The 19,402-nt window shown below is 32.0% G+C and overlaps 2 protein-coding genes across 2 annotated transcripts; both read left to right on the top strand.

The window, feature by feature from the left end:
* The first annotated feature begins 821 nt into the window (after nt 1–821).
* LOC114191828 (protein disulfide-isomerase 5-2) lies at nt 822–4,681 on the top strand. Its single transcript, XM_028081244.1, has 5 exons — nt 822–1,163; nt 1,834–1,937; nt 2,094–2,464; nt 3,168–3,469; nt 4,117–4,681. Exons 1-5 carry the CDS (start codon nt 963–965, stop codon nt 4,432–4,434), a joined length of 1,296 nt encoding a protein of 431 aa, XP_027937045.1. The 5' UTR covers nt 822–962; the 3' UTR covers nt 4,435–4,681.
* Nucleotides 4,682–9,670: 4,989 nt separating this feature from the next.
* Nucleotides 9,671–14,494, top strand: LOC114190993 (receptor homology region, transmembrane domain- and RING domain-containing protein 2). The gene is made up of 4 exons (XM_028080101.1): nt 9,671–10,058; nt 10,636–10,866; nt 11,554–11,958; nt 13,417–14,494. Exons 1-4 carry the CDS (start codon nt 9,935–9,937, stop codon nt 13,992–13,994), a joined length of 1,338 nt encoding a protein of 445 aa, XP_027935902.1. The 5' UTR covers nt 9,671–9,934; the 3' UTR covers nt 13,995–14,494.
* Nucleotides 14,495–19,402: the final 4,908 nt, after the last annotated feature.

The raw sequence follows: 19,402 nt of genomic DNA, 5'->3' as shown, positions 1-19,402 counted from the left end.
CAAAAGAAAAAAAGAGAGGAAGAAAAACTATACTTTATAGTCTTCCAAAATTTTTGGTGTTAAAAATACGAGAATAATTTATATGCACACAGAAGTATTTCTTTTTAAATTAGAAAAAAAAAGAAAAAAAATGCAAAAGATGAAAAATACTTTTATTTATATTGCACATTATTTTTTATTTAAATAGTTTGGCATTTCATAGACTTTTTTTTCCTTTACCTTCTAAAAAATCAAATAAGATAATTATTTTTCTTATTTTTTTCTTTGATATCAAATAATTTAAAAAAATCATCTTACTTTTCTTTTCCTTATTTTTACTTTATTATCTGTCATTTCATTTTGTAAACCAAAATATCTTCTTTTTTTATCTAGTAACACAATTTGTGTTAAAGTACAATAGGTTGGATTTGATCTTTCAAAATTTATAATATTTCATGTTAAGTTTTGGTAATTCTATTTTGATCCAATCTAATTTAATATGTCCCCTTTTACAAGATGGTATTTTCTTTACATGCGAAAATAAAGGAATATGCGTGGAAGTATAGCAAACCATACGTTTAAAAAAAATAACAAAATTTCTTAATCTAATATATTTTGCATACTTTCTATCAATATAATTTTATTTTCTTAAAAAGTATATATTATAAAACACCTGTTAGTTTTAATTTAGTTATTATTGGTATAATTTAATTGAATACTCAATATCTAAATTTAATAGAAATACCGAGTCAACTTAGTTTAGTCATATCTCCTGTACCTACTGAACCAGCCACGGTAAGGTTGTAATTTGAATAGTAAAGTGAAATTAAGTTTAAATTTTAATCCAATTCCACTATCTGATCCGATCTGATAATCATGCACAGTAGGAAATAGAGGTTAGGAAGTTTAAAGGCGCAGAACAGAGTTTTAAGTGTTGTGTTGGGTCGTGTCGTGTTGAGATCCGACACAAACAAATATAGAAGATGACGATGAGGGTTTCGGTTGTTGTAAGTGTTCTGTTGTTGATCCAGTTTTGGCCTGGGGAAGCTGAGAAATTTTCGGTGGATGGAAAGGTTTTGATTTTGGACGACTCCAACTTCGATTCCGCCATAGCTTCCTTTGATCACATCTTGGTTGACTTTTACGCTCCCTGGTGTGGTCACTGCAAGCGTCTTGCTCCCGAGGTGGGTGCCCTTTATACCCTTCTTTCATGGGTCTCTTCAAGTTTTCCTTTTGATTTCAAACTCTCTTTCATAATTCTCTTTTTATTTCCCTTTGCTTCATGGGTCATGCTTTGGTGTTCGTTGCTTTGACAATATAGTATCTATGTAATGAATTAGTGGAAGCTTTTCTGTCTTAATAAGAGAAATGCTAACAGGATACCCTCTGAAGTACTGTTTCTAACACTCTGCTGTTGATTGAAATCTATCGGAAATTGCAAAATTTTGTGGGTTTCACTCCTTATTTAATGAGTGGGAATGAACTTCACTCATGGTTTTGTAGTTTTTAGTGTGTTGTTAGGGCTCCTTGTGTTGATGTTGGTGGACAGTGCATCTCAAGCATGATGCTCATTTTGTTTTTCTTTAGTGGTTTGATTGTCGAGTGTTGGTTTCACATGTTGCATTGTTTCTATTAGGTGTGAACTTTGTCAAAGGTCTCTGAGATAAAACTGATTTGTGATGTGAGTTTTATAATGCATTGCACTTCATGTTTAGTTTTGCTCGACGAGAGATTAACGAGTGTCGTTTTATGTTGCACTTATTTTTTAGGATAATACCTTACCTAGTGGGATAAGTCTCTGTTGTTGTTGTTGTTGTTTGTGTGAGATAATAGCTGTGCTTTTCTTCCTTGCAGTTAGATGCAGCTGCGCCTGTACTTGCAACCTTGAACAAACCCATTGTCATTGCAAAAGTAGATGCAGACAAACATACCAGCCTTGCAAAAAAATATGATGTTGAGTATGTCTCTGGGCGATACCGTTATATGGCTTGTTGAAACTGTCTTTGTTTCTTAATAACTATGATATATACGTGTTACTTTTTGGTTCAGCAATTAAGGAGACAAATGCTTTTATTTCATGAATGAACTCACAATACTTCTACTCTGGTTTGTAGTGCATATCCAACCATTTTGCTGTTTAATCATGGTGTCCCCACCGAATACCGTGGACCAAGAAAGGCAGATTTACTCGTTAGATATCTGAAGAAGTTTGCCGCTTCTGATGTTTCTATTCTGGATTCAGATTCTGCCGTGAATACATTCGTTGCAGAAGCTGGCACTTTTTTCCCCATTTTTATAGGTTTTGGTTTGAACAACACGGTAATAGAAAAGTTTGGCATAAAGTACAAGAAAAATGCATGGTTTTCTGTGGCAAAGGACTTTTCAGAGGATCTCATGGTATTGTATGACTTCGATAAGATTCCTGCATTGGTTTCCCTGAATCCACAGTACAATGAGCGGAACACATTCTATGGACCCTTTGAAGGTTAGTTGATATTAGATAATCAAGGTTATCGCTTATACTTATTTTTTGTGCTAGTTAATCCATCTTTACTTCTCCAAAAGATTCATGCATTTGAGTTGGACTTGACACATCCAAGAAATTTTGAATCAGCTAACAGAATTGAACTCTTCGACATTTTTCAAACTTCCAAGTCTCAAGTGTTTTAAGATGTTTGCATTTTACTTGAGTGGAATGCTAATAAAACTTGAAGCTGTGTCTTCATCTTGGCAATTTTGGTGGTATAAGGTAACTTTTATGGCATCCGTTTGTATTTCTGCCCAGACAGTTAATGAAATAAGTTATGAAGAAATTACCAAGGGAATTTGACTGAAGTTGAAATCTAAGCTTAACAGAATGATTTCATTTGAGAGGCCCTCTATTGTTTCATGGCAGGAATTGAAGTTTGAATGCAAATACTTCAGTGATTTTTTTTTTCTTAATAAATCTGAGCTTGAATGTTAGCTATTAATCCAGAATTCCTTTCATGTGAGCCACTAGGAGTTACTACAATGTTCTAAGCTCGTAGCACTTCTTGATTATGTGTTATACATTTTTGCTTTTTCTTCTCCCGCATTGTGTTATGCTGGAACGTATTTGTTTTTGTTTGTATACTCTTTAAATGCTAAAGTTTTGATACATTATTACAGTAATCATTTGATGAATAATGTTTGTTTTCATAAAGCAGATGAATTTTTGGAAGATTTTGTTAAACAAAACCTGATGCCTTTGGTTGTGCCGATATCCTACGAAACACTTAAGTTGGTGAAAGCAGATGGTAGGAAAATAGTTTTGACAATTGTTGAGGATGAAGATGAAGAAAGATCAAGAGAACTGACTAAGTTATTAAAGGGTGCTGCATCTGCTAATCGTGACTTAGTATTTGGTTATGTTGGAGTCAAACAGATGGACGAATTTGCTGAAAATTTTGATATTAGTACTAAACTACCAAAAATGGTGGTTTGGGATAAAAGTGATGATTACCTTTCAGTAAGTCTATGGTCTTTACTTTTAAGAGTTATTTTAGTATATCCAAATTCTAATTCTCGAAATGATCTGTAGCGTGGACTCTCATTGTCTTGTACTCTTATTTACATGCCTAGTTTTAAGTTTGTCTTGTGCCGAGACTCTTCTCTTGCATGCTTTTATAGTTTTAACAATTTGAACCTATATTTATATACTTGAGTAATTTCAAGATGAATTGTGAAGCTGGAGAAAATTCTCTTATTCTGACATTGAATCTAAAATAGAAGAGCGAATTGAGATTCCTCTCTAGATTTTTGTATATGTCTTAAGGGAATGTTCCGTTATACTGTCAAGTGGATTTTTTGTTGAATCTCAATGATATGTTTTAGTCACTTCAGTTGCTTTAGAAAAACCTTTTACATAGTATGTCTTCAAGATAAACTATGAACTGTGCTCCACACTCATGAAGAATTGAAAGGCATTTGTCTATGATATATTATCAATGTCATTGTTCCATTTGGAATTTCAGATACATCTTTCCACAGTGTTGATCTTGCTATCAAAGCTTAACTATGTTGGTAACATGAATTATTTGTTCATATCATGGTCACATAGGCTTCAATCAGCTGATTTTTGTGTATTTAATGCCATTTTGTTGAAATGATTTTCAGGTTGTTGATTCAGAAAGCATTGAGGGGGAGGATCAGGCAACTCAAATCACAAAATTTCTGGAAGGATACAGGGAAGGAAGAACCATAAACAACACATTCAGTGGACCTTCCTTAATGCGATTCATTCATCGGTCTTTTGACATTAGAGTGGTATACGTAGTTGTTTTTTTTGTGGCATTACTGATGCTTATTCAGAGCTTCAGTAAAGGAGGTGATGAGTACCGTGCTGTACCAAATCAAGTTCAAGTTGATGATGCAAGCAGTTCTGTGTCAGAAGCTGAAATCAAAGAGTATAAACCAGGTGACAAGGAAGATTAAATTAGCATGTAGAATGATAATCAGTGCACGTGATCAGGAGCATTCTAGAAACTAGCGGCCTTTAGAATTACCATACCTATTGGTATGTGTAAATATTATAATTTGAGTGCGAATCTCCATAGTTTTTTTTTAGTACTGTTCAGACTCTTGCCTTTTTCTTTTACACCTTTTCACTGGCTATTAACATGAACCAAAAAGGCCTATTTATTATATTAAACATGGCAATGATGTGTTAGCTTTATTATTATTTTCATCCTTCCTAGATATTAGTATTCATGTCCTTCATTTCACATTAGTTGTCCTTGAAAATTAATATATATATATATATATATATATATATATATATATATATATATTTATTTCATCTTCTTCTTTCTAACCAAACATTTTCCCAACCCACCATCACTGTTTTTCCAATTTCAAATTATAATATTCCCAATAATAGATCAGCAATATCACCAACTTCATATAACTGAATTGCATCACCATCCACCACCAATATGTAAACTCTAACAACAAAAATCCAAAAATCAAAATTTTTCTATCATACACCACCAACTTTGTCATAAATTCAAACAATTCCATAAAGTTCTAATATAAAGCTCAAACAAAACCACAACAAAAATAAATGACAAAGTTAGATTGTAAAATTCACTTTAAGATTCAATAACTTGTCCAAAATTATAGACTATAAATTTGTAGAAGAGTATTTTTTCAGAGACAATTTCTAGAAAAAAAAAATGAAAATAGGGAAAGAATATGAAGAGGAGATAAGACACAGTGAGCGATGTGGTTTTGATTAGAGTAATTAACTTTTAAGTCCAATATTTTAATTAATTAATTTGAATTATTTTTTATGATTTTAATTTTAATTTTTAATTTTTTTTTGTATTTTAGAAAAAGAAAAAGAAAATAGATATATTTTGAAAAATAATATTTCAATATATCTATTTAGATAAATAATATTTCAATAAAACTATTTAAAGAACTGTTCTTTAAAAAACATTGTTTTGGGAAAGAATGGCAAAATACCATTCTTTATTTTAGGAGAGATGATAGACCCATCAACATATATAGTTCAAGTCACCTACTTGATTTTTTATTAGACTTCGCAATTCCATGTTTTCGTTTTGAAAGCTTCACTTGACACTTGCAATCATCACAAGGATTGAAATTAAAGATGAATTAAAGTGAGAGATCAAACTTTTATGCACTAAGATTTAACCACGTATCATACTTTTCTGTTTTCAAATTAAAATCATGTTTTTCTATTGTTTGCAACCTCGGTGTTAAAAATAGAAAACAATACACATAAAATTTTAATAAATGTTGTCAAATTGTACAACAAAATTTATTGTCAATTTCTATAATAAAGAAAACAGTGTTTTCCACATTGTTTCGGCTAGATTTTCCCCAAGAAAAAAAAAAAAGACACTTACGTGTAACCCGATATAAAATTAAGAACATGTGATTCATCCACAAATTTTCTTTTATCTTAATTTCTGAAATACCCACTTTCTGTTTTAAGTTTACTTAAATCGCAGAATTTTGTCAAGGAAATTAAAAATCAAAAGGTACGCATACTCCAAAATAAAAAAAACATAGTTATACCTTATTAGTATTTAGTGTAAGAACGAAAAAAAAAAACAGAGAAAACATGAAGGTAAAAAATCTTGTAAACACCGAAAAATTAACCCAAACTCTCTTCTTTTTTTTCTTTTTAGAGAATATAAAAAATATTTTTAATTATTTCCCTTTTCTAATTTTCTATGGAGTAATTTCTGTAACACTCCAATTAATTAATGAGTGTAATTAAAGGAAACGTCACATAATTATAATATAACAGCACAGTTCTGAAGTTTAAACGTAAGACCTCAAAAAAATAAGGCACACCACGATGCTACAAGAGATAAAAGAGTATCACAAAAGTCTACTGGAACACTAGCATATAAAGACTGACGAATATATAGGCCATAGCCCTCAAGATATCCCAAGAGCACTAAGCTGTAGATTCGCCTCCTCCCTGATGACCATGATGATCCCTCGCGTCTGCTCCCATCAATAGATCGATGATCATCGCAAAGATAGAAACACGACATACAAGGCAACCAACAAGAAAAGGGTAAGCTAGAGCCAATCAACATCTTTATCATACAATTAAACATACTTTCGCCATCCATATAAATACTACATCCAATCATGTTAAGACTCTTCAATCAATACACTACGACTCGACTCGACTCATCCGGATACGTATAACTTAGTCGGATTCAGCGAATGCTTGCACTTGTGGTGGATATCCCTGCTCGACCCTGAGCTGCTCATCTTCGAGCTATGTGTTACAAGTGTTACGATGAATCAAATCTCCCTCACCACAAGGTTAGCCCTTAATGAATTACAGGCCTCCTGCTACTCTCCCCACAAGAGTCAGCCCGCTCTAAGTGAGACTAACTGGCTCCTTAGAGTGTCAGGATGCAGTCCTTACCTTGAATCCTTACCTAGTTATACAGATGGGGCACCACCATGGACACCCACTAACAGGGGCCATGGAATTACGTCCCAACCACTGAAGCGCGACCCTGAAAGTCTCACCTAGAGACCCTAAGGAATTATGCACTGACGCATACAAAACAAAATCCCGCAGCCAAAATAATATTCACCATGCACGTATACGTTAATTGTACCAATCTTTAAAGCCAACGCCTTTCAGGTTCCATGCCCAACTCATTTCATCTCATCATAAACTATCCATGTACCAAGGATTTCCAAATCATATCGTTATCATGCCTCTTTCATACCAACCATTTCATTACAATCTCATGCGAAACTCATGTCAACCCATTTTTCATAATTCATGACTTGTATCACTCAATCATACTCATTCATATCAAACCTTTATCACAATACTCAAAACCAAGCATGCATTATCTATACAAAGCCAAGAAAGCAATCTCTCATTGCGCTGTCTCGCCCAGCACCTCGCTTAAGCTGGAGGGTCTCGCTCAGGCGAGACGTTCTCGCCCAAGCGAGCCCCCTTCGCCTAGGCGAGGCCTCGAAACATGGAGCAGAAGCACACGCGGGATCTCGCTTAGACGAGACCCCTCTCGCTTGGGCGAGATGCTCGCTCGCCCAAAAAACACAGTGGGTCGCCTGGGCGACCCTTCGTGGCAAAATACCTAGGCGAGCCCCTGTTAATCTCGCCTAGGTGAGACATGCCCGCTTAGGCGAGTTTAACAGTCCTCGCCACTGTTTGCACCTGCACAACGCGTACACACATACCAAACAGATATTCCAGCCAGTACAGTCACTCATGGCAGCACACAAACTCAATAATTCAACGAACTACAAGGACACAAGTCAAATCACACCATAAAAAGAAGTTCTAGCTTCCCTTACCTGGAATAAGCTAGCAAAACGACCCAACACGCCCTCGATACCGAACGCACGAGCACAACAACTCAAGGAGCGAACGAAGAACTGAAAAGACAGCAAAACAGAAGCACGATATGGTTTACTTGGAACCCTAGCTGTGAAATGAACGAAAGGGACAATGGAGACGAGAATGGCTAGCACACTACTTACATGTAGTAGAGCACAGCTTCGAGCTAGCTTGAAGATGGCAGAAACCTAACCCTAGCAGAGCTCTTCGTGAGAGGGAGAAAGGGTTGACGGCTGGATCTGTGAGAGTGAAAGTGTGGTAGCGTTAGGACAACAGCAGACCAGCTTTATCCCTTGGGCCAACTCTTTGGTCCATCAAATTTTGGAGCAGCCCTTTTTATTAAGGGTTATAAAATAATAGGGTCTTACAATTTCGGGATATTTTTAAGACAAAAAAAAAACATAAATTTAGTTGCTTAATTGATCTTATGATTAAGTAAATTTTACTTTTAGTTCTTAAAAAAAATTAATTTAATGTTTATGCATATTATTTTTAATATCTTTTAGTTTCTATACGTTTTTACAGCAAAGAAAACAAAAAGAGATTAGGATACAAATGTCAAACAGATGAAAACATTTAAGAAAATCATACTGAATTAGATTTTAATTTTTTTAAAAGTAATAATATTTAACCAAGACTCTAAAATGTTATAAACAAGTCTTTAATATAATTAACATTTTTAAGGAGTCAATAAGATTGTGACAGTATTTAATTAAAATTTTGTATAAATTATAAAAAAGACCATATTTTTGAAGTAATAGATGAATATTCATCTTTAAAATTGTTGGATACTGAATACCGTAATTTTGAGTCGGTTATTTAAATTCAAACTAGATGTTAACACAGAAAAAGTACACTAGGACATAAAAATAAAAACTAGTTAGTTGTAAAAAAGTTGTAAAATTATTTTAAGTTTGTCTTTTTATCAAAAAAATATTATTTATTTTATAATTACTTAGTGAATAAATAAAAAAAATAGTAAATATCAAGATTAATTTTTTTTTTACAATTATTTATGAACAATGAGAATTACACATATAATAAAAATACAATGATAAAGTAGATGGTACTTTGTTTTTTCTATCCTCGAATATTCTATTTTATGAATACTTTAAAACTATGTCTTATAAATAAATAAATATTTGAGATTGGAGTGGACTGATGCAGAGAATTATAAAGAGACTGGAGACTAAATTTTGATGATACGATAATATTAATAAAGTTTTAGACACTACACAATTTTTTATTTGCTAAAAAGATAATAATAAGAAAGCGATAACTAAATGTATCAAACTTTAATATCTGATTGCAATGATTCAATTTTTATTTTGATAATACATGTCTCATTTTCATTACGTAACTTTATAATTTAACTTTTGTATACCTAATAGAAGTTTTGTTAAGAAAATTACCGCTAATATATATATTGTAGAACATTTTGGTTTGAAGAGAAAGATCACTCATACAATATTATTATTTATTATTTGTTCTGGCATGAGAAACAAACAAACAACAATTTGCACAGTTTAGAATATTTTTAAGCACAATGATACTTTAACTCATTTTTTTTATCCACTTTTAACCCATTACTTTAATCACCATTAGATCATACATTATATCACTAAAAAAAATAAAAAAAGAAGATTTAATGGTGATTAAAGCAATGAATTAAAAGTGGGTCAAAAAAAGTAGGTTAAAATATCATTTTCCTATTTTTAATTTATTCAGTGCGTTATGTATTTATTTATGTATTTCTGGTACAATATTGATTAGTTTTTAGAATATCTTGTTGTTAAATTTCCCATTTTGCTGTCATAACAATATTATTAGCGATCGATTTGAAATCGAAAAAAAGAGTATAACAGACAGCATCGAGGAATAGAGGATTAGAACACATTCAGTTTTTTCTTTTGGAGATGGAAGCTGATGTTTCCATTATTTTTTATGCGTTTCCAAAACCCTAAATTGCAAAAATCCCAATTTATCATTCTCTAGCTTTCCCTCGGATGATTTTCAACCAAAAATCTGTGTTTTTTTTTGCTTAACGGATCTTTTGCTTTGATGGGTACGTTGAATCTACTCTTGTTCTTCTCTTTGGTGAGTCTATGTGCTATGGCTGCTGCGAAGGTGGTGCTTATTGGGAACAATATTACTCTGTCCTTCGATGATATTGAAGCTAATTTTGGTGAGTTTTCTAGGCTATTTCTTCTACCAGGTTAGGATTTAGTGTGTATAAACTCTTCTGGTCGAGGGAGAATGTAGTTTTGGTCTTTGGGCCATATGAGTATTGAAAATTTCAATTTGGGTGATGAGTACTGCTTTGGGGCAGCTTTGTCCGGGGGAAACTAGTTCAACTTTTCGATCTATGATCATGATGACAAGCTTGTTGAGCTAGGAATTCCGGGAGACGACAGATTTACTGTGGATAGGAGAAGAAAGAGTGAAAAGAAAAACAATTTTTTGAAATAATTGAGTTTGGGGAGGGGGGGTACGTATCAAACAGTAGATGCTGATATGTGGTATGCAAGTATGGATTAACGAAGCGTGTGCTTAATGCATATGATATGCCTATCATTGTGCAGTGAATTCAAGATTTTAGTAATTACAATACAAAATTCATGTTTTTTGTGGAATAAAAAAGTAGTGGTGATGAACTGATGAAGAATGTAAATATGGTGTTATTTTGTTGTTTGCATGTGATGGCGTGTGGGTGTTATTTTTATCAACTCTTTTTTGTTGACACGAATGTCTTTTTCTTTCAGCTCCAACAGTCAAAGGTTCTGGAGAATATGGGGTCTTATATTTGGCAGAGCCTCTTGATGCGTGTACAGACCTGACAAATAAAGTTGAACGACATCCCAATGTGAGTTCACCTTTTGCTTTGGTCGTTAGAGGGGGATGTAGCTTTGAGGAGAAAGTCAGAAGGGCACAAAAGGCTGGCTTCCAAGCTGTAATTGTCTATGACAATGAAGAAGACGGTGTCTTGGTTGCAAGTAATGATCAATTCTTATATACAAGAAACATTTGTTCATCATCCTCTCTCACATGCAATTGCTATTAAATTTGTTTTTTCTCCAATCACTAAAGATAACACGAGTTGTAATGCACATTCACTGGTCGTTGCTAAATTTTTTTCTGTAGATTAGAGATTCATCGTTAGATTGTGGTAGCCGTTAGTTTTACATTAATTATAAATTTTGTACCTAGAGGAGCTTATAATGTTTCCTGTACAAGTTTCTGTGAAAGGAATTGATTAATATGATGTAATTTGGAAGACATGTATTAGGGATTGTTGGTTGCTGTTCTTTTTCTATGTTAAATGGAAGGTTAGAGAAACAATTTCGTTCAATATTAGAGTAGATTTTTTTATAACCATTGAAATTGGGGTGTCACCAGTAATTGCATGGCAGTTTGAGATTTTGGATGTTTGGGGCTTTATATGTTGTTGATGAATTATATTATCAAGGAAGAACATATTGGAAAGGATGACAGATATGTATACAAGACGGGGCTGAAAAAATTGACACCAGTGATGCATATGAATTCTATTGTCAAATAATGGGTATTAAAGATGACTTACCATTGGGCAGATTTCTTGTTTTCGTGTACATATTGTATTTATTTTCATACACATACATCATATTTTGGGAATTTCTAATTCACAATTTTTTGAGTTTCAGTGGCAGGAAATTCTGCTGGGATAAGAATACACGCAGTATTTGTATCTAAAGCTTCGGGTGAAATACTAAAGAAATATGCTGGGTGGCCTAATGTGGAAATTTGGCTAATTCCAACTTTTGAAAACTCAGCATGGTCTATCATGGCAATTTCATTTATTTCCCTACTTGCAATGTCTGCCGTGCTGGCCACTTGTTTCTTTGTCCGCAGGCATCGCATAAGAAGGGAAAGGCCTCGGGCTTCTCTTGTTCGTGAATTTCATGGTATGAGTAGTCGCCTAGTGAAAGCAATGCCAAGTTTGATATTTACTGCTGTTTTGGAAGACAACTGTACATCAAGAACATGTGCTATATGCCTTGAAGACTATTGTGTTGGCGAGAAGATCAGGATTCTTCCGTGCTGTCACAGTAAGTGTTCCCATAACATTTTTTTAAATCCAGTATATTATTCTGTTGGTTTATAGACCTTCAATGTATGATTATGTACTAGGGCATTGTTTAGCTTGAATTTCCTGCTACTTTGTGCAGTTCATCATTGGATCTAATGTCGATCATGTGTTAAGATATTTGATATCCACAACATGTTTAAACTTCTGGTGTAATATCAGTTAACATTACCTGACAAGACAAATAAGTATGTTGTTGATCATGAAGCAGGTTTTGCCTATTTTCCCAGCCATCTTCTTAAGGTTCATTGGAAATAAGTATACAATGAAACTTGTTAATTTTGAGGTGATAATAAGTTATAAAATAAACTATTTGCGTTGCCTGCTCGGAAGCCTCGAGCAGGATGTTTCTTTACTTGGAGGCTTACACTCACGTTCCAGCTTCTCCCACCCTTATGTTCCTTGACAAACTATGATTAAGTATTTAGTAACTTTGATGTTTGTCTTTGCCTCTATCATGTGAGTTAAAATATCAGACACTTGCAATTTGACTATATTGTCACACTGATGTTGATCACAACATAATCCTTACTGAAATGGAAAGTGCAATCACATACTTGTTGCAACATATAAACTACAATGAAAAAGAAGTCTTCTAATGGGATTTTTTAAAATGGAAAACTGGGAGCAATTCTACTTTCTGGGTTCTACCTACTTTAAACAACAACCATTAACCCTCTTGGACAATCCTGTTGTTTCTTAACCTCCAATCTAAAACAGACATTTGCAAGGATTGTTAGAAGATGTCCATTCCATCTTAATCTTGAAAGTTTTTAAGCATGCCGATTTTGAAGTAGCTATAATAAAGAACTGGCATCCAATATATTTTTTCAGTAGAATAATGTGACAATTTAGTTTGAAGTTTAATTTAATCTCCATACTCTTCATGAGTCATGAAATACTGCAAATTTAACACATTACTTAATTTATGTGAAATTTTGGTCTGACTTACATGCGGTATATGAAAATTGATTGTTATGGATGATTCTATAAAATTCTCATAACATGACCTGGGTGGGAAAAGAATCTAGGAAGTTTTCTAAATTGCAACCCTTATCTCAATCTCGAAATAGTCAACCCAGTGCGTTAGAAGGTGCAGATTTGACCTGGGATACAATGGAAGTCCTAGAATTATCTGGACCTTATGTGTGGCTCTATGAATTCTAAAACTGCAGATGTGCGGCATAATGCGCCAGATTAAAACTGGTTGTCATCCTAAATCACACCTTTGAAAAGAAAAGAAACTAATTACATCACCTACTTCTGTTCTTTGTATTTTGTTTTTAGACCATGTTCTTGACTTCTTCAGTTAGTCTGAGCATACGGAAGGTATTACTTATAAATTTGCATAATGTGCATGCTAAGTTTTGATTGTTACACAGATTATATTAATTTGTTTCTCCTGATCATTTATTGGCAGAGTTTCATGCTGCATGTGTGGATTCTTGGCTTACTTCATGGAGAACCTTTTGTCCAGTTTGCAAGCGTGATGCAAGAACTGGCTTAACTGATCCACCTCCTTCAGAATCCACACCGTTGCTTTCATCAAGCCCAGCATCTATGGCATCCTCTGTCTTATCTTCTGTGAGATCATCACTAGCTTCATCTTCTGCAATACAAATTGCTCGGACAGCCTCACAGACCACATCTGTTTCTCGTAACCACTCTATTGCCAGTACACCTTATGTTCATCCATCACCATCACTTAGGTCCTCCTACCATCAATCACCCTCCCTAAGCATGAGCCGAAGCTCAGTAGATCTTAGGAATGCATCCCAAAGATCTCTAGCTTCTCACTTTAATTCACCACATTCCATGGGGTATCCTTCTTTGCCATCCCTTAACTCAAGGTACATGACTCCGTATATTCCAAGTCCAAGCAATGCTTCAGTGAGTTATTTGGGTTCATCCAGTCATCAACAACATCCTCTCCGTTATAGTGAGTCGGCTGCAAGCTTCTCACCATTTGCATCGACACACTCCCTTCCAGAATGTTAAATTGTTCAATTTCATTATATCATATGATTGAAGTGTCCATGCACTTGAACCAGTAATTGCCAAGTCTTGAACTAAAAGGTGGCCATTGATGACTGATGCTGTAGTGGACTACTCCTATGCGACACTATGGCATTCCTGATCTGTCTCCTTTGGCATTTGACTTCCTTATTGGCACCTGGTGTACATTGTAGCTTCTCTTGTGATGTTCAGTTTCATTTACATGTTCTGGTTGAGGTTCTTACGTTTTTAGGTTGGTGAGTTTGCGTACAGTGAATCGTGTGTATTGTTTTTGCTTTGAATTTGATGTTTTCATGGCTTTTATTTCAAAGTATAGTCAACTACTAACAAGAAAATGTTGGACTGTAGATTGAAGTCATAGAGTTCTTTATGTTCTGTCTTATGGATTTGTCCAACTGAATGATAAGAGATCATGTGATACTCTGGTGTTACCTGTACTTGATCATCTAATTGCAACATGAATATCAATTATGCATGTAAAAGTTTCGTAGGGTGTGTAATAGTAGATATGCTATTGTAAAGTCAACATATAGCTCTACCCAAATGTAAAATTTTCTGGTTTCTTGATACAGAGAAAACCCATAATCTAGACATCTTAAATACCTTCTGTGGCATCTTCAATTAATAGTAAATTGGAATTTCTGTGCGTGAAATTTTAATACTACGCTCCATTTATGATTACAAAAGTTGAAAAACACATGAGACGCCCCTCTTTGAATTGGGTGAGTTAAAATGGTTCTTAACTTTGCTTCCTTCTTCATAAACAGGACCATAGAAGTGCTTTAGGTATCCAATTATCAACAGGTCTTATTTATGATGATTTTAATAGGCCATATATACAGTTGTGTGTTTGGAGTTAGATGATGCAAACAAACATACATTGATTAGAAGAAACAATATATGAATTATTTTTTTGCCTAACTTGTGATGAGGAAAATGATAGTGATACTTGTGGGTGTTAGGCTGCGACAAAGAAAAGATGGGACAAGAGTAAGACAACAATGAATGAAGGTTTGATTTGGAGAGCAAAATGTGAGAGTTTTAGAAGCTTCCCTCACACAGTTGAGAGATAAATGTTCAAGTGTTAACTGAGTTACATATTGGTTCTTTACAATAGAATCATTTTTGTTTTATGTTATTGAATAAGAGTATTTTTTTTTCTATAATGAAATGTTTTAAGACTATTTTTATACTTTTTTTCCTACTAATTTTTCTATGGCTTGCTTGGTAATCATATAAAATGTAAAATGATATATAAAAATATAAGATAAGAATATATATGATATAATAAGAATAAGATAAATATTAAATACCTTTTGTGTTTGATGCAAATTATATTTATATTAATATATACTAACAATGATAATATGCAATTTTGTAACAGTAACAGATAAAGTAAAAATGGTATAAGATAATAATAATTGTAATAATGAAAGTGATAATTGTAATAATGATAAGATGAGTATATTATTAATGGATGATGACAAAAATAACTATAACAATAATTGTGCAAATAATAATGGAAGTGTTGATGGTAATAGTGGTTGTAGTCAAAATTTAAAGACCAACTTTATTTATGGTGATTATAGCGTAGTTATCCTATAATAAGATAATATAAAGATAATGAAGACGTTTAATTTATATTTCAAAATTTACGACACAATAATAATATAATTACAATGAAAGTAGTGGCAATATAAAGAGCGGTAACAAAAACAATAAATGATAGTAATATATAAAACTGGTGATAACGACATCAACTTAACTATGAAGGGTAACTAAATCAATAATAATGCGTGTTGGTAATAATAATAATAAAGACAGTATTAGGGAAAGGAAAATATGAAAAAAATGGTAATTTTCTTGCTAGTTTTTAATCAAACGTTCCGCAAAGAAATACAATGTGATTACAAAATTTAACTAACAATAAGATAATAAATCACATTTAATGTTAAACCAAATCGAACATAACTTGTGATAATACATATTGGGATTATTGATAACATAAATAAATTTCTCCTGGAATTATTAAATTTAACAATCCAACTGAGAGAAAAAAAAGTTTAGCAAAAAAATTCACATTTTAAATGTTGATCTATTATAAGAAAGAAGACTTAATTGAATTTTCAGGGCATTACATATCACATTAGTAAGATTTTAGCTTTTTTTTTCTAATTTTATTGTGTGAATTAAGTTTTCATTTTTTTTTCTCAATTAAAAGAAGTTTTATTTATTTAAATTTATTTTATCATATATTTATAAACATATTTATAAACAATGATATTATGAAAAAAAAATATTTACTGTCTATAAATATATGATAAAATTTATGAGTAAAATGTTCGTCAATGAACTTTACCAACAAATTAAAAAATTCATCAGTAATTACTAATGATGAAAATTTGGGGATACTTAATTCATCGATAATTATCTGTTGATAAATATTTGTTGGTAATTATCAACAGGTTTTGGATACTGATAATTATTTGTTGATAAATATCGTGATTTGACCTTCTTTTCCTTTTTTTTCTTCTTTCTCCTGGTTATCTTTTTCTTCCTCCTCCCCAATTGTTGCCTCTTCCATTGCATTGTTGTGATCGTCGACTTCAACTTCTCTTCTTCCTCCCCCTCTCCCTCCTCCTCTTCTTCCCTACTTCATCTTTAATCGTTGTTGTTGCTATTGCCTATTGTCGTGCCCCAACCTCAGCCTCCACAGCGGGCCTCCCCTTCTTCATTCTCCTCTTCTTCCCTTTTCTTTCCTTCTTCACACCCATATCCAATTAATTTATAACAAATGTTTTCTTGAATTTTGTGAGAAAATTAATGTCTATTTTATCGACGAATTTATAAACGAATTTTAAAAATTTAAATAATCAATATATTTATCAACAATTTTCAAAAAATTCAATTACTGATGAACTTTAAAAAAATCCATTACTCACAAACTTACCAACAAATTTAAAATTTTAATTATCAACAAATTTAACATGCATGTGTAAAAACTCAAAACAAAAACTTTGATTTCCATTTTAGCTACAAAAATATCGTTCCGTAATGCATTATAAATTACGGATGTATTTTACTGATTGATTCACTATCGATAAATACTTTGTTAATAATAAAAATTCTAATTTATAACCAAATTTTATAGATAGATTTATTATCGACAAAAATATTTGATAGCAATTAAAATTATAAAATTTGTTGACAAATTATATTTTGCCAATAAATTATTTTTCGTCAATAAAACTTCAACAATAATTTAACATTTTTTTGTAATATGAAAAAAACAAACTATACATAAAAGAAAATAAATATTTGCTATATATTAATCACGCAACTTAGAATAACTACAATGTTTTAGAAAAGTGTCATGGCCCTATTAATTTTCATTGATGTCATTTATGAATAATAATGAACCATACAAAATATTTTCATCAGGCAAAAATAGTATTCAGTCAAAGTAGTTGATTAGACAAATTATACAAGTCTTGAGAGAGAGTAAATAAGATGTATAACTTAAAACTTGAAATATTCAAATTATAATAACCGAATTAAAATATGTTTGAAAGAACTGCTTTCGAAACAGAATTTTGAAGTTAAAATGAATTTTTATATAGATTTAAAATAAGAATTTAGAGAAATTTTGTATGAAACTTTTATAAATTAATTTATTTCTAATTCTAACAGTTAATTTACTTTAATTTAATTTATGGAGAACTTAATTTTTTTTCTTTCCATTTTTATTTTTAAAAAGTGTTTATGAAAAGAATTATATAAACATATGTTCCTAAAAGATGCTATATTTTTTTCACTGATTTATCAAATTCATCATGTTGGTTATTTTTATGAAAATAATGAATAAATACAATACATTTTTTTTAAAAAAAACTATGTTTACAGTAATTATCCACACAATTTTTATATAATTAAGATAAATACAATAAAATACATCCATAAAAATCCAAAATAGTGCAGAATTCATCACATACATGAACAACACACTTATAGATATCAAGTTCCTCGATTAGATATTTAGAGAAATAATTAACATTTAACAAGTGAATTTTAATTTAATAAGTTATAAATTAATTTATACAAGAGATCGAACACCACTTCATAGTTATTAGTATTTATCTCAGTTATAATATAAGTATAGGATGGAGAATCTTGGCACCTGACACTTGGCATGGTAATAAAAAGCAATGGTAGTAAAGGAACTTAAAATATTGAATAGATAAGATTTGATTTTACAGAAATGCAGTGACATTCCTTAACAAAAACGTTTGTGTTTGTGCAGCATATGGGTAATGTCTTGAGACACAAGATGTCTCATCATCATCATCTTTTGTTTACTACAGAAGATGACAGCACAATCCCAGTCAATGGATTCAACCCAACACTTCCAACACTAACGTCTGCGTCACACTTAGCTCATCGCATCAAAATTTCCAATTGCATTTTTTCTTCTTTTTTATACTTTTCATTAGTTGAGTCAAACTTATTACACTATATTATACCTGTCACTCTTTCATGCAAATCATGTATCATTAGATCTTGCGTCTTTCTCTTTGATTCTCTGTTTTCAGAATATGTTAAAAAAGATTATATGCTCTTTGACATGCATTGAAAAACCGATACAAAATTTGCATTAATTTCATTGGGAAGTCAATCCTATTCTTTCAGAAATAATTGTTAGTAATGTTTTGATATTGTGTTACTTGTTAACAGAACATTTATCATTTTAGCTAATTATTTACTCGAATACTTTTTAATATAAGAAAATATTCATGTGAAAAAAATATGCAATGCATTGTTAGATTTATAAACCACAATTAATATGAATAATTTTGTCTGTAAAGCATGGTGTAAAGTAAAACGGAAGAAGTGTGGAATTTTTTACACCATTATTTGTTAACCTGCAACGCATTGGGAAGATAAGTTGTTGTTAGAATTTGAAGATTAGGACCCTTAAACTATACGCAACTCAAAAGATAAATAAACAAGAAACAGTAGTCTAATGTTTATTGCACTTTGAGTCTTGGATACCATTTGACCACCCTTATTTTATATATCTTTGTCTTCTAATGGCCAAATATATTTTAATTTCTTAGAGACAAACGTTACCTTCTATTTTCCTACTTTTCTAATAATTCAGGATCAGATGTTGAAGGATCAGGGACACCGGAAGAAGACTTAGCAGATCCAAAAACGTAACCCCTCTATGTATTTTGATAGGGGAAGAAGACTTAATTCTTCATAAATAGATTTTAAATTGAATTTAATTTTTATAAAATTGATTTATAAGATAAAATTTATCTTACTACTTATTTATTATATATTTTTAGTTGGTATTAGATTTTCAATACATCTCTCATATTAAAACATAT

This window comes from Vigna unguiculata, chromosome 7 (assembly GCF_004118075.2).
Source record: "Vigna unguiculata cultivar IT97K-499-35 chromosome 7, ASM411807v1, whole genome shotgun sequence".
NCBI classification, from domain to species: domain Eukaryota; kingdom Viridiplantae; phylum Streptophyta; class Magnoliopsida; order Fabales; family Fabaceae; genus Vigna; species Vigna unguiculata.
This window is presented reverse-complemented; position numbering and strand designations above follow the sequence as displayed.

Excerpts from the sequence above, each read along its gene's own strand:
- LOC114191828 (XM_028081244.1), top strand. The coding sequence starts at position 963 with ATGACGATGAGGGTTTCGGTTGTTGTAAGTGTTCTGTTGTTGATCCAG. Across the intron at positions 1,938-2,093 it reads GCAAAAAAATATGATGTTGA|TGCATATCCAACCATTTTGC; the intron begins GTATGTCTCTGG and ends TCTGGTTTGTAG. Across the intron at positions 2,465-3,167 it reads ATTCTATGGACCCTTTGAAG|ATGAATTTTTGGAAGATTTT; the intron begins GTTAGTTGATAT and ends TTCATAAAGCAG.
- LOC114190993 (XM_028080101.1), top strand. The coding sequence starts at position 9,935 with ATGGGTACGTTGAATCTACTCTTGTTCTTCTCTTTGGTGAGTCTATGT. Across the intron at positions 10,059-10,635 it reads TGATATTGAAGCTAATTTTG|CTCCAACAGTCAAAGGTTCT; the intron begins GTGAGTTTTCTA and ends TTTTTCTTTCAG. Across the intron at positions 11,959-13,416 it reads GATTCTTCCGTGCTGTCACA|AGTTTCATGCTGCATGTGTG; the intron begins GTAAGTGTTCCC and ends ATTTATTGGCAG.